Raw genomic sequence first — 13,001 nt, forward strand, 5'->3', positions numbered from 1 at the left:
TCCCGAATCGCTCTAGTTTATGGGAAAAAGCCAGAATTTTCCAGACTTTTGCCCGAAATAGTTGGATTTTCAGGCTAATTCCAGCGCAGACCACAGAAACTTCCAAATAGGGACCTCTTTCATTGACTTATATACAACCTCAGCAGATCTGAGATGCTGGATTTTTGGATTTGACTTTTTTTGCAGCCTCGAACTATAATAAATCTCTAACAATTCGATTTTTTTTCCCCCCAAAAAAATAGATTTTCTAGTAAAAAAAATCACATTTTTTAGCATTCATATTGGTAATTATACTGACATGTTGTGTATATTCTAAATATGCAGTCATTATCAATCCAGACTGTCCTGCTTGTAAATATTATTTGTTTTCCATTTAAAATTGAAATTGTTAAAATTGAAGATAAAGTATATTCATACATTACATGAAATTGTTATTTAAGGCTTGCTGTGTTAACTAGCCTTCGGACTATCAGAAGCAGTTGCTTGGTTATGCTGCTTTCAACTGACTTTATGTGGGCAAGCAAAGCATCAGAAGTCAGTGATTTTGGTCAGAAAAGACAAAGACAGGGCTAAAACCTAGAGCTATTTAAGTGCCAAAATGTCCAAAATCACTGAATTATTATGCACGCCAATAACCAGTTTCAGTCTACAAAAAACTGGATCATAGGAGAAAATTTAGCAGGACTCAATTTGCAATTGGTTTTCATTTTTTATTATTTATGGTTTATGAGTTATTCAGCTTTTTATTCAGCAGCTCTCCAGTTTGTAATTTTATTAATCTGGTTGCTAAGGTCCAAATTCCCCTAGCAACTATGCATTGATTTGAATAAGAGACTGGAATATGAATAGGAGAGGCCTGAATAGAAAGACGAGTAATATAAAATAGCAATAACAATACATTTGTAACCTTACAGAGCATTTGTTTTTTTAGATGGGGTCAGTGACCCCCATATGAAAGCTGCAAATGGTCAGAATAATAACGCAAATTAAAAAACTGTAAAACATAAATGATGATGACCAATTGAAACGTTGCTTAGAATTGGCCATTCTATAACAAAGTTAACCACTCCTTTAAGAACAAAAAAATTGAATGGCCCAGTCAAGGCTCTGATTTTAATCCAACTGGGAATCTTTAGCATTATTGAAAGCAGCAACATGGTGAAAATCTGCTTCAAAGGAGACAAAATTATTTCCAGAGTGCAAAGCTGGTGTGTACTTACTCCAAATAACTTGCAGCTGTAAATACCAAAGGTTGTTGTGCTAAGTATTGAATCTGGGGATTGAATACTTATGCAACTAACAAATGTTTTTTTTTTTGGGGGGGGGGTGGGTGCGTGTGTGTGTGTGTGTGTGTGACTTTTAAGAAGTCTCAAATACAGAATATCTTACCAGTTATTTTGATACATTTGGTATATATGCATAATGTAATATATACAAAAAACCCAGTAATATATAACAAAAAACAGTAAATTAAACATAGTACAATCAACCTATGTTATTGTGTCATTCTTAACAAGCATTGTAGGATGTGTATTGTGTTATTAGGAACTATGTTTATGTAGGAAACCGTAGCACCTAGTGCGGAGGGCAAGAAGAGGAAACCTTGGGGGAAACGCTTACACGTCGTCTTCCAGGTCCAGCCATGGAACCCAAAGAATCTGACAATTCTTTCTTGGCTAAAGACAGAAAAGTGGGGAGTTATAGCATGGCAGTGTTATAATGCTGATGGCTAAAATAGATTTTTTTTTTCTGAACCAAATTTTGAATTAGAAAAGTTGTCAAGACAAATTGAGAGTGGTGTATTATTCTAGAAACCGGAAAATATTGCACCATATAAAAGCTATGTTTTTGAATGTGTCCTACCTGACACTTGTATGCCTAGTCATCTACAGGGTTATTTGTGCCTTTATATAGTGAATAAAGTACCCCCTCTTGTAAAATATAAGGATATTATAAGTTACCGAGGAGTTAAATGACCATATAAAAACACGAGGCCGAAGGCGGAGGTCATGGAACTCCGAGGTAACTTATAATATCCTCATATTTTGCAACTGGGGGTACTTTATTTATTATAATACACAAGTTTCAGTGAGTCATGTGACAGAAATGACATCAGAACTCACAGTTTATAACTGATAACATCAGAACTCACCGTTTATAAGGATATAATTTACAAGATATTCATAGCTTTTGTGTATTATATATATATATATATATATATATATATATATATATATATATATATATATATATATATATATATATATATAGCTTTAATACTTAATTTTTTTACAAGTGTTAAGCCTTTATTTATTGCAACTGTTTTTCAAAACAAACACTTGGTCCCCTTTTCTTCCAAGGTAGACATGGAGACATGTTTGAAGCCAGAATTGACAATCATTGGCTAGTTAAATAAGGGGTACTACAATTCCGGTAGGTACCTGCTGCTATAAAAGCAGTAGTTTGAATTCTGAGCACACTTGCTGTTAATTCAACTACAACTAAAGGCTAAATGGAAATTTTGAAGAAGACACTACTCAACAATCCTTAAGACTGACAAGGAATCCACTTCATTCTCATTCACTTTGTGCATGCTAGCGATCTAGAGTGTACTACACTTTACCGTTGAATTTCGAATGGTTACTGGTTACTTCGACCATCGAATGGGCTACTTCGACTACGAATCGAACGATTCGAACTAAAAATCGTTCGACTATTCCACCATTCGATAGTCGAAGTACTGTCTCTTTAAAAAAAAAAAAAACTTTGACCCCCTAGTTCGCCACCTAAAAGCTACCGAAGTCAATGTTAGCCTATGGGGAAGGTGCTAGCTTTTTTTGGTCGAAGAAAAACCGTTTGATCGATGGATTAAAATCCTTCAAATCGAACAAAGGTAAATCCTTCGACTTCGATATTCGAAGTCGAAGGATTTCAATTCGGCAGTCGAATATCGAGGGTTAATTAACCCTCGATATTCGACCTTAAGTAAATTTGCCCCAATGTATTTCAAAGTATAAAATCGTTTGCACATTACCACCCTAATTCTTTTCAGAGTTCAAATTATTTTTGTTGAATAAACGAATACTAACATTGAGATCCAGAAGACAAATAAAAGAGAATGATGTCAGTAAACCAACATTTTAGAGTATCATTTTAATGTGGAAAAAACAGCAGTATACATCAGTCACCTTGTAAAGAATAAACCTTCAAACTCATTAACCCAAATTTGTGCTCGAGAACATACCTGGCTGTGATGAATGCTACTGCTGACCAAATGGCCGGCCTAAGCTTTTCATATGCATTACTTTTTTAAAGCAGTGTCCGTTATTTCCTCCATAACCAACACCACTAATAGCCAAAAACTAACATAGTATGGACGTAGTGAATGTTTCTGGCTGATTAAAAGCTTTACTATTTTTACCTAGCAGGCTTTCTTATTGTACAGATAATATCTGTTTTTCCTTGCAAAGCTACTGCAGAAGTGACAACCTTAAGTGATGAGTTATCCATACACCTAATCCTTCCCAATTATAAGTAAGTTGGATTTAAACAAAAAATATATTTATATCTTACTCTGTCATAAGATTCCCGCTAACAAATATTGTAAAAGATTTAAAAATTAGGGAAGGAATTAAAGCCAAGAAATATGCTAAATGCCATTAATAAGGCAAAATCTTTCCTACCACCAAAACAATCTGCATGATAATAACCACAGCTCCAGCAACAATCCCAGAATTAAAAAAGATTTCCACTTCTCAGAGGATTAAAAAGATGACAGTACCATCAGCTGATTCAATTGTTTGAAACTACATTCCTGTGCTGCATTTGGCTGCAGGTGACAGTATGACAGAGCCAACAGCAGCTGGTGGCCAGGATTATATAGCTGACTGTGTTAGGTCCACCTTTGTTGGTATAGGTCCTGCATCTTCACTTTCTTCGAGTTTTCCATGAACAACAACAAGAGTTGCAGGGGGATATCTGTGCAATTTCTGCTCATTCATGTATTCCAGGTCTCCATAGATACTCAGCTTCTACAGAACAAAGATATCTCAACATTAATGCATACAAAGCAAAAAGGATCATCTGTTCTACAAGGGACGCTTGACTAAAAAAAAAAAGACCTAAAAACTATGTGTAATGTTTAGTATGGTGTAGGAATGAGCATTTTTCTAAATTATCTAAATCTATGCTCAAAGTACCACTCACCAAGGTGATAGCTTAAGTATCTTTATTGTGTGGAATAAAAGTGACAAATTATATGCCTAGTAAATAGCCAGTTAATATAGCCTTGACATCCTACAGCATCATTGTGCATAGAATGCGTAGGTTGTATAGTGGAAATTTGAATGGAGCCGCACACAGGCACTTTTATGAAATTTGGGAGCTTACCCCATTTATTACTCCAACATTAATCATTCTGATGAAGGTAGAGTTGCACCCCCCTCCCACAAACATTGGTACTTTGGTGGATTAAAACATGGAGTAAGCTCCCCAACTGCATAAAAGGGTGTGTGTTGCTCCTTCAAATTTCCATTGTACTATAAGGACATAGCCGGCCAAACGGAAAGCCTGCACCACTGGTTGATTGGGTGTGCGGTGAATCAACTCCATTCATCATGAATATGTTGTATGTCATGGATGTGTGTGTATATGGAAAGTGTTACACATCTTCTATGTGTTCCAGGATATATGTGTGTGCCCCTGTGAGTTATGTTGTCCTTACACATTTGTTACTGTAAAAGGCAAGAGAGTATGTTAAAGGAGTCAGCTGTCATTTCAATATGAAGTGTGAGTGAATGAGATCAGTGTGCATACATAAATTATGATAAAAATACAGGCCTATCATTTCCCTATGTATAGGATCCTACAGTAGGCTTTGAGTAAACAGTGGTTTACTTTATATAGTCTAGTTATATATAGTTATAGTCTATTTTATGCTTGTAATTTTTTAAGGCAATATCTCCTACCCTAGACTCACATAGCAACAATAAAGGTCCCTGGATTCATGAAGACATTTTTGATTGGCTGGCTGAACACCAGAAACTGTTACTTACCCCACAGAGAATGCACAAACATATTATTGAAATCATTTCAGATACAGTTAGCTTACTTCAGAGGGGGTGTACTGGTCCGAGGCTGTAGCGACAGTAGCACAACAAATCCATAGAAGAACCAAAACTGACAGGACCAGAGTCGCAGAAAGAAGCCAATTAGAATTCCTTATGAAGAAGAAATATATTGCATTTAAAGTAGAAAAAAATCTAATACTAGTCAATGTATCAGTTTCTATTGCAGGATAGAATATAAGCATACATTTACTCCAGCCAAGACTATGATTTGCTCATAGTTCTAATAAACAGCTGGTTTCCACTACATTGTTAAAAAAAAGTCAGAACCAGAGGTACAGAGGAAAGATTTTAGGGTAGATGCAATCTATATAGTAAGAGCCAAGCACAGGTCCACCATCCTTTAGCCACACCCTCCTGACGCATTTCGCGGTATTGGGCGCTTCATCAGCTCCTCTGAAGTGCCCAATAGCGTGAAACGCGTCAGGAGGGTGTGGCTAGCAGAAGGTAGGCAGACTGGGGGGAAGTCTGCACTGTGGTGTGTTTGTAAAATGTGTTAATATGCAATTTTGCTGTGGTTAAAATGCACAAATAAATGTTTTAAGTGAGAAGCTGTGCATGACGTTAATTAATGTACAGAGGAAAGGGACAAAGAAAAACAGATTTTAATTATAAAATCACAAAAAATGTGTAATGTATGTCAAAAAGCTTCTCTGATTGGTATTTTCTTTCATTATTCTCAAAAATATATCCCCAATGTCACCAAATTCAGCCAAAATCTTGATTTGATGCTTTTTTTCTAATTTTTTTATATGCACATGAGCTTTCTAATTTTAAATAAAGGATACTTTATAGAGCACTTAAAAGTTGCAGAGTCCCTTTCCCAATACTTTGAGGGTAGCCCTACCCCAAACTATTAGGTGATTCTGCTAATCATAATAATGCTATAAGAACGGGTTTGCAATAAGTCACATATGCAGCTCTTTAAACGAAAGGAACCATCCTTTAATTAGAACAAAGAGTGAAGAGAGAAGCACTCCGACACACTCCAAATCCCTGTGTAACCTAAAACATGTCAGCTAAATAAAGTACCACTTAGCAGTATATACTGAGTTGGAGTGCTCCTCTCTTGATTTCTTAAATTACTAAGGAGATGGGCGCAGCTGGAGCCATCAGAGAATTGAACATCTGCATGGTTGCTGCACCACACAGCTCAGATATAAGTGTGTAGAAGTAACCATCCTTTGCATTTTCTAAAGAAGCAGAATTATACAATGGTGGAACTTAAAAGTAAACCTACGCAGAGAAGCACTTTAAAAAGTTGTTGCCTTCATCAAGATTAAGTGAGTCAGATCGCAGGTCCCAAGTCCTTTCTTCTCTATACTGCCCCGCAGATTCAGCAGGCACAGGATCTACTGCACAGAAGGCAAACAAACAATAGGATTTGGATTTTCCTCTTTTGCTTCTTTTTTGTACTGTAACAGCAAAGGAAATACTTACATGACATTTTGTCTAGAAAGTGTTCTGCAGGTTGTGCCTTTTCTGGAAGAAACTGTGGATCATGCTGGAATTCAGATTCAGACTAAATAAATAGAGGGGAAAATATAATGAGAATTTAATCTCAGTTCATAGGATGTGTTAGGAATAATTTTAGCTCATATCTGCAGATATAGGAAAATATAGGAGTATCAGTCACTCAGCTATAGTTACAATATATATATGACAACTAATTTTTTTTAACCCTATATCTTTTCCTTCTTGAACTTAAAGCTGAACTTTCAGGTGCATCTGGCAGAGCAAATAAACAAATTATAACCCTAACATGCCTTTAGGCTAAACTCCATTTGTCACTGTTCCTGGACCCCCTAGAGGCAGTTTAACAGTTGGGGGACCTCTGACCTATGTTATTCAGAAGTAATTCTAAACACTGTGAAATAAACAAATTATGCAACAGACATTTTCCTTGTCTGTAAAACCTGACTGAAGCATAAAGCTGCCAACACACACATTATTTGTATGCGTTTCCGACTGAAATGTATGATTACTTTAAGTGTAAACGTAAAATAATAAATGTCAAATGTGCACCCACTAATAAAACAGAAGACCCCATATTTATGTCAAACACTATATTAACACTGTACAATGGGCTCAGAACACTTAAATATGGTTTCCTATAATTTGCTAATTTTAAAAGTTACAGTGAACAGTCTGCATATTCTACCATTATAGAGGGCTACACACCTGGACAACAATAATCCTCCCATTATCTGCCTGAACATAAAAGGTCCATGAGGGGTTAATAAAGTTTTGTGCAGAATCCAGCATGTCTCTCCAGAAAGCTCCCACAAAAACAAGGGGAAAGAGGATGTGAATCCGAGGAGCTAAATCTGCAAGCTGCAAAATAAGTACAAAAATTGTTATCTTTCAGACAACACAACATTTTCTACATATGTGTGTTTGTGGTGTGTAGCTCCAAAACTAAGGTTAAAAACACCAGTTGCTTGTATTCAACCCATTAACAACTTAGAGAACAGTGGGAATTGCCATTTTGGGTCCAGAAATTGTATTGTATCTTAAATGTGTTACTATTAACTCCCTAACAAATCACAAATATGTATAGGCTTTTTTTTTATTTTTATTACCAATGGTCTTATAAGTGATCCTTACAGTAAAAATACCAGTAAAATTTCCTTTCCAATCACAGTGCATTTTCTGTTGAATATGTGAAACCTGGCATATAATTCAGACACAGGTCCAAAAATATCTAGAGTAGCAAATAAGTATTCAACCCATATATCACCTTAAGGTGGCTGGTCTTTAAGGTGCATCAAGAAAAATAAATAGACATACTTCTATAATGTTACACAAACCGATGTTCAGGCTGAGCCCCCCAGGTACTTTTCCTAAGTCCCACAGCTGCCACAGAGCCAGCATCACAGTGTGGGAAGCACTGCGTCTAAACACACACAAACCTCTTCCTGGCGCTTTGCTGAAAAAGGCATTTGACTTTGGCAGCCCAAGTTGCAAGCATATTGCTCAGTGGATTGTGGATAAGCTTCCAAGCAAGCTGTAGCATAAAAACAAGACAACAATAATATTAGTAATAAGAACATTGTGTGAGATGGCAAATGCAAAGTGGAATCCAATGCTTCCAAATAAACACAGTCTACAATATATTTGACAGCACCCAATATTCTGAACCTATAACACAATTCTGAACCTATAACACAATGCACCACACAGGCACCTACATTTGCTTCATTAAGCATAAAATTAAGTATAATTAAGCATAAAATTAAGTGAAATCAATGTGTCTTGGGAGATGCTTCAACTGTAATTTAATAACAAGCAGAAGGCCACCTATTGAAAACATTTAAAAAGCACAAACTTCATGATCTGGAATGATTTTTCAGTGTGAAAATGGATACATGTCCAGGACAATGTACTTGTTCTACAGTAGATGTAAATGAAGCCTAATAAATAGATCCGCACAGTTCCAAATAAAAAAAAAAATAAATAAAAAAAAAACCATGAGAAAAGATCATGAATGGCATACCCCAAACTTCCATGTTATGCTTACTACAATGTTCTTCTATTATGGGGCTGTGCAATAACCGTTTCCTCCACTAACCCATTTTCACTCTGTTTGCAGAGATAGCTAAGTCTGAACATTGTCATATCCTGTTGCAGAGTCACATGCTTTTTAGCCTTTATTGCCAGTAAGGATATCATTACATGGGCTTTATGAGTCAGATTTTTTTTAAATTTATGGTCTTATAAAATGCTATGTATATGCTATAATGGTAATTTTATACCTTTCTAGGCAAATATACAAGTAGGCTGATCACTTTTTTCAGACAGCAAACATTACATACACTTTACTAACAATATAAACTACAGGTATAGGATCCCTTATCCGGAAACCCGATATGGAGTCTCCCATAGACTCCATTTTATCCAAATAATCCAAATTTTTAAAAATGATTTCCTTTTTCTCTGTAATAATAAAACAGTAGCTTGTACTTGATCCGAACTAAGCTATAATTAATCCTTATTGTAAGCAAAACCAGCCTATTGGGTTTATTTAATGTTTAAATGAATTTCTAGTAAACTTAAGGCATGAAGACCCAAATTACAGAAAGATCCGTTATCCGGAAAACCCCAGGTCCTGAGCATTCTGGATAACAGGTCCCATACCTGTACTTACATTGAGTGTAATGCAGTGTGTCCCATCTATGTCTGTAAACTACACTGCCAAAATCTTGCTTTAAGAAAAGTTTCCATTACACTCCATGGAGGCAATTTGTATTGTTTGCATGGTGTAGGCAATAAGATGTGATCACCTTTCAGCCCCACTAAACTTAACACATAAGCAGTTTATTTAGTAAACTTTTTAGTTGTGCATAACGGCACTTTATATATAAATACCAAAAGTATGGCAATCAGTATGCTGTGAGAATCAATTATATGTTTTAGAAAATGCAAAACTCATTACCTGATTCACATTCAACTTTAGTTCTGTTCAAATCCTCTCCGTCATCCACAAATTGGCAGATAGAAAAGAGACGACAGCCCCTTTGACAGGCAAACAGCTCCTCCTCCTGTAGAGAAACGACAGCATTAATATCCAAAAATGGTGCCTGTATACCAATGAGCAAAGGCGTGAGAAAATAACACAGTAACAGAGTGCATTTCTCTTATTATTTATAGGCATAGCATTCAAAGAAACTGTTTTAGACATTCTAATGTTTCCAAGATGTAAAAGTAGCTGACTGCTATAAAATATAATATATAATGTAATAACAGACAAAAAGTTTGCCCAGGTGCACTAAACCAAACCAACACATTAAATGTTTGCTTTTAAACAGGTGACTAGTAAAGGCTAACCGATGATTGCTTTATAGGGCATATGGTCCATTTTTTATTTCACAAGCCCATACTTTTCCTGTTTTCAAATGCAGCCCGGGTCTGAGACTCAAATTCAAAACCCAAGAATTTGCTTAAGAACAAAGGATGCGTCACTTTTTTAATGTCTATTAACAAATATTGTTATTCATTTATATATGCATTTGGGTTAAGAACCCATCCTTTAAAAGGTAGGTTCTCCCTCCTTTGCAGTCTCAAAACACACACCCCTCCTACGTAGTTTAATAAGGATATTTTTGGCAGAAACACAGACACAGCTGTTTAGTACAGTCTATTCTGACTGTATGCTATAACAAAAGAACATACTTCTGTTCTCTCAGGCGCCCATGTACTACAGTCACATGCAAGTACAGACCAAAACACCTTTATAAAACTCCCAATATAGATGTCAGTTTCAGTTTACTCCAGTACAGGACTTTCCAGCTGGAGGCTTGCAGGCAAGATGTGGCAGTACAAGCAGTTTTTATGGCCCCAATCTGCCCAAGAACTCTACCCTTTTGAATGACAAAGTCATAATAGTTTTGCAAGCTTGCCATCAAACATATACCTTAGTGTTTAATTCTCACAATATATGCAAACAGCTGAGCAACGCTCGATGTAAAACATGTAAAGGAATCACGAGCTAAGTTTACAAGAAGGCACCAAAGACGCTTACTGCAATGGACTACAACTCCCATCACTCACCAGCAGACGAAGTCAGCTGTCCTTATAGAATCCTAGCGAGTAGCACTGTAATTGCTTACCTCGGGGAAGGTGTGCAACGGGTAAGTTCCTTCGCACACACCCTGACAAGACGTGCTGTCCCCCAGCAGGGAGTCTACATTTGCAGCAGGTTCTGTTGCCCAAGCGCTGGCACAAAGCAAGAGAACAACCAATAAGCCTCTTGTATCCGCCATCTTTGCACATCTAGTAACTTCCGTGTTCTGCTTGTCAGCATTTCCCTTGTAAACAAACATGCGTCATCACATCGCGACGCCAAGAAAATAGTCTATTGAGCCAATTCATTATTATAGTGGGCTCACCTTAATGTAATAATGTCTCTGTTCAGTTAAAACTCATTAGCTTTTTGCTTGTCGGCTCAGCAGTTTTGAAATGGACAAATCTGTAATCAGGAAGCCTAAAAGCGAGGGAAGGGAAATGCCATACTAATAAAGGGGTCAGCGGGACAGCGTGGAGGAGTCAGAAAGAGTTATTTCATCTGTAGTTTTGTATTGAGTAATTTTGTATTTCTGGCTCTACTGAGAAAAGGAGCTGTTACAGTTTGTACAAGAAGAATGCAGGGCAGAGTTGCTCTGTTCAAGGAATTGTTCAACTTTGAATTCAATTTCATACCTCCCAACATTTTGGAAGTAAAAAGATAACCATGACATGCCGTTATAATTACTACAGAAAATGGATCAACACATGTCAGTATAATCAGTGTAGAAATTGCCAATGAGTGCTTTATTAATCCCAGACAAGATCACTAGAAATAGGCCAATAAGCAGTTTATTAACCTCACACATGACAGTATGATCAATGCACAGATTGAGAGCATTACCTACACTTGCACTAGCAGAAAATACCAATAGCAGACTTTTATTCTTCCCTTGTGCTCCAACACTGCTTGGCGCTCTCTACCTGGCTTAAAGGAGAATTCAGCCCTGTAAAAAAAAACAAAAAACATACCCCCCACCCCACGTAGATCCCCCTCCCTCCTCCCCAGCCTTACTGTCCCCCTGGGGAAATGCCCCATAGTTTATACTTACCCCTTAGTGCAGATTCACGCAGCCGAGTTCCACGTAGTCATCTTCCAGGTCTTCAGTAAGCTGACTGGGAGACGGGTGCATGTACAGTTGGAGCATTTTGCTGGTTTGCGACAATTGTGCATGCGCTGAAATGGGCGGACATTGCCGATCTCCCAGTAAGCCTTACGAAGCGGTTGAAGATGGCTGCGTGGAGCTCCGCTCCCTGAATCTGCGGCAAGGGGTATGGGGCATTTCCCCTGGGGGGGCAGTTAGGCTGGAGGGAGGAGGGAGGGGGGTCTACGTGGGGTGGGGGGTATGGGTTTATATATTACAGGTGTAGTGCTATAATAAAACTGACTTGTGCTAGGGCAGTTTAAGCTACTTTCCTTGGTGGGCTGAGACCACCGATGAGCTCTCTTTCTCAGGGGTAAGCCCTCGCTGGACGCAAGGGTGTAGTGTAACTGTAACGGTGTACAATGCACAATGATGGGCGCCAGTAGTTCTTTAACAGTTGAACCAAGAACAGTATTTATTGAACAATAGCACAGAGATCATTTAGCACATTGATCCACAATGGAGTATAGAACATACACAGCAGCATAAAGGAAGCATATACTCACAGCACGTATAGGCTGAATCCCCACAGGCTAGGGAATAAACAGCAGAGAGTAAGTTGACAGCATGTGATGGGTATTGCCCGGTTTTCAGGATATCTTCCAGTGGCAGACTAGGGGAACTCCTGACATCCCTATCTCAACACTTGGTTCCTTACTCTGGGTCAGTAATACCCTGGGATCTTAATCCCTCTAATCTCCTCGGCGGAGCCTTGAGCTGCTCAACTAAATAACCTCTCTATCACTCCTAGAGCGATCTATAAAACGAGTCTAATTACTAGGGCCAAGGCGCCTAGGGTCAGCACTACCCATTCGCTTCCAGCCTGCTTGGTTGGGCTAAAGCAATGGACCCAGAGCACATGGTTCCTAAACCTTTTATACTCTGGCACAGTGCCATCTGGTGTACACTGTGTGAACTGCAGGGGTTACATAAGCACAAGGTCCCCATAAGGACCCACTGAGGTGTCCATATTACTAGGGATGTGCCTGTCTGTAAAGTGTAAGGGTGTCTAAGATTTTCACATCCCTACATTCTCCCCTGGTGAATTCCTTCCGTCCCGGCAAGGAACCTTTCAAAGAGCAAATACTGAAAATATAGCAGTTAAGGCACATCATGCAAGAAACCTTTTCAGAGACCAAAAATACATTGCATTTCTATACCATTACCT

The 13,001-nt window shown here is 37.9% G+C and overlaps 1 protein-coding gene across 2 annotated transcripts; it reads right to left on the minus strand.

The window, feature by feature from the left end:
- Positions 1-3,138: 3,138 nt before the first annotated feature.
- Positions 3,139-10,941, minus strand: tmem59.L (transmembrane protein 59 L homeolog). 2 transcript variants are annotated; one of them, XM_018256861.2, is made up of 8 exons: positions 10,736-10,941; positions 9,562-9,667; positions 8,039-8,133; positions 7,308-7,460; positions 6,567-6,648; positions 6,367-6,478; positions 5,111-5,219; positions 3,139-4,031 (listed from the first exon to the last, which is right to left on the minus strand). In XM_018256861.2, the coding sequence occupies exons 1-8, from the start codon at positions 10,886-10,888 to the stop codon at positions 3,876-3,878; spliced, it is 966 nt and encodes a 321-aa protein (XP_018112350.2). In that variant the 5' UTR covers positions 10,889-10,941; the 3' UTR covers positions 3,139-3,875. The 2 variants fall into 2 exon arrangements, with proteins under 2 accessions (XP_018112350.2, NP_001088325.1); NM_001094856.2 differs by having other exon boundaries at positions 3,463-4,031; positions 6,367-6,481; positions 10,736-10,891.
- Between the last annotated feature and the right edge of the window lie 2,060 nt (positions 10,942-13,001).

The sequence above is a fragment of the Xenopus laevis genome, chromosome 4L (genome assembly GCF_017654675.1).
Source record: "Xenopus laevis strain J_2021 chromosome 4L, Xenopus_laevis_v10.1, whole genome shotgun sequence".
NCBI lineage: Eukaryota > Metazoa > Chordata > Amphibia > Anura > Pipidae > Xenopus > Xenopus laevis.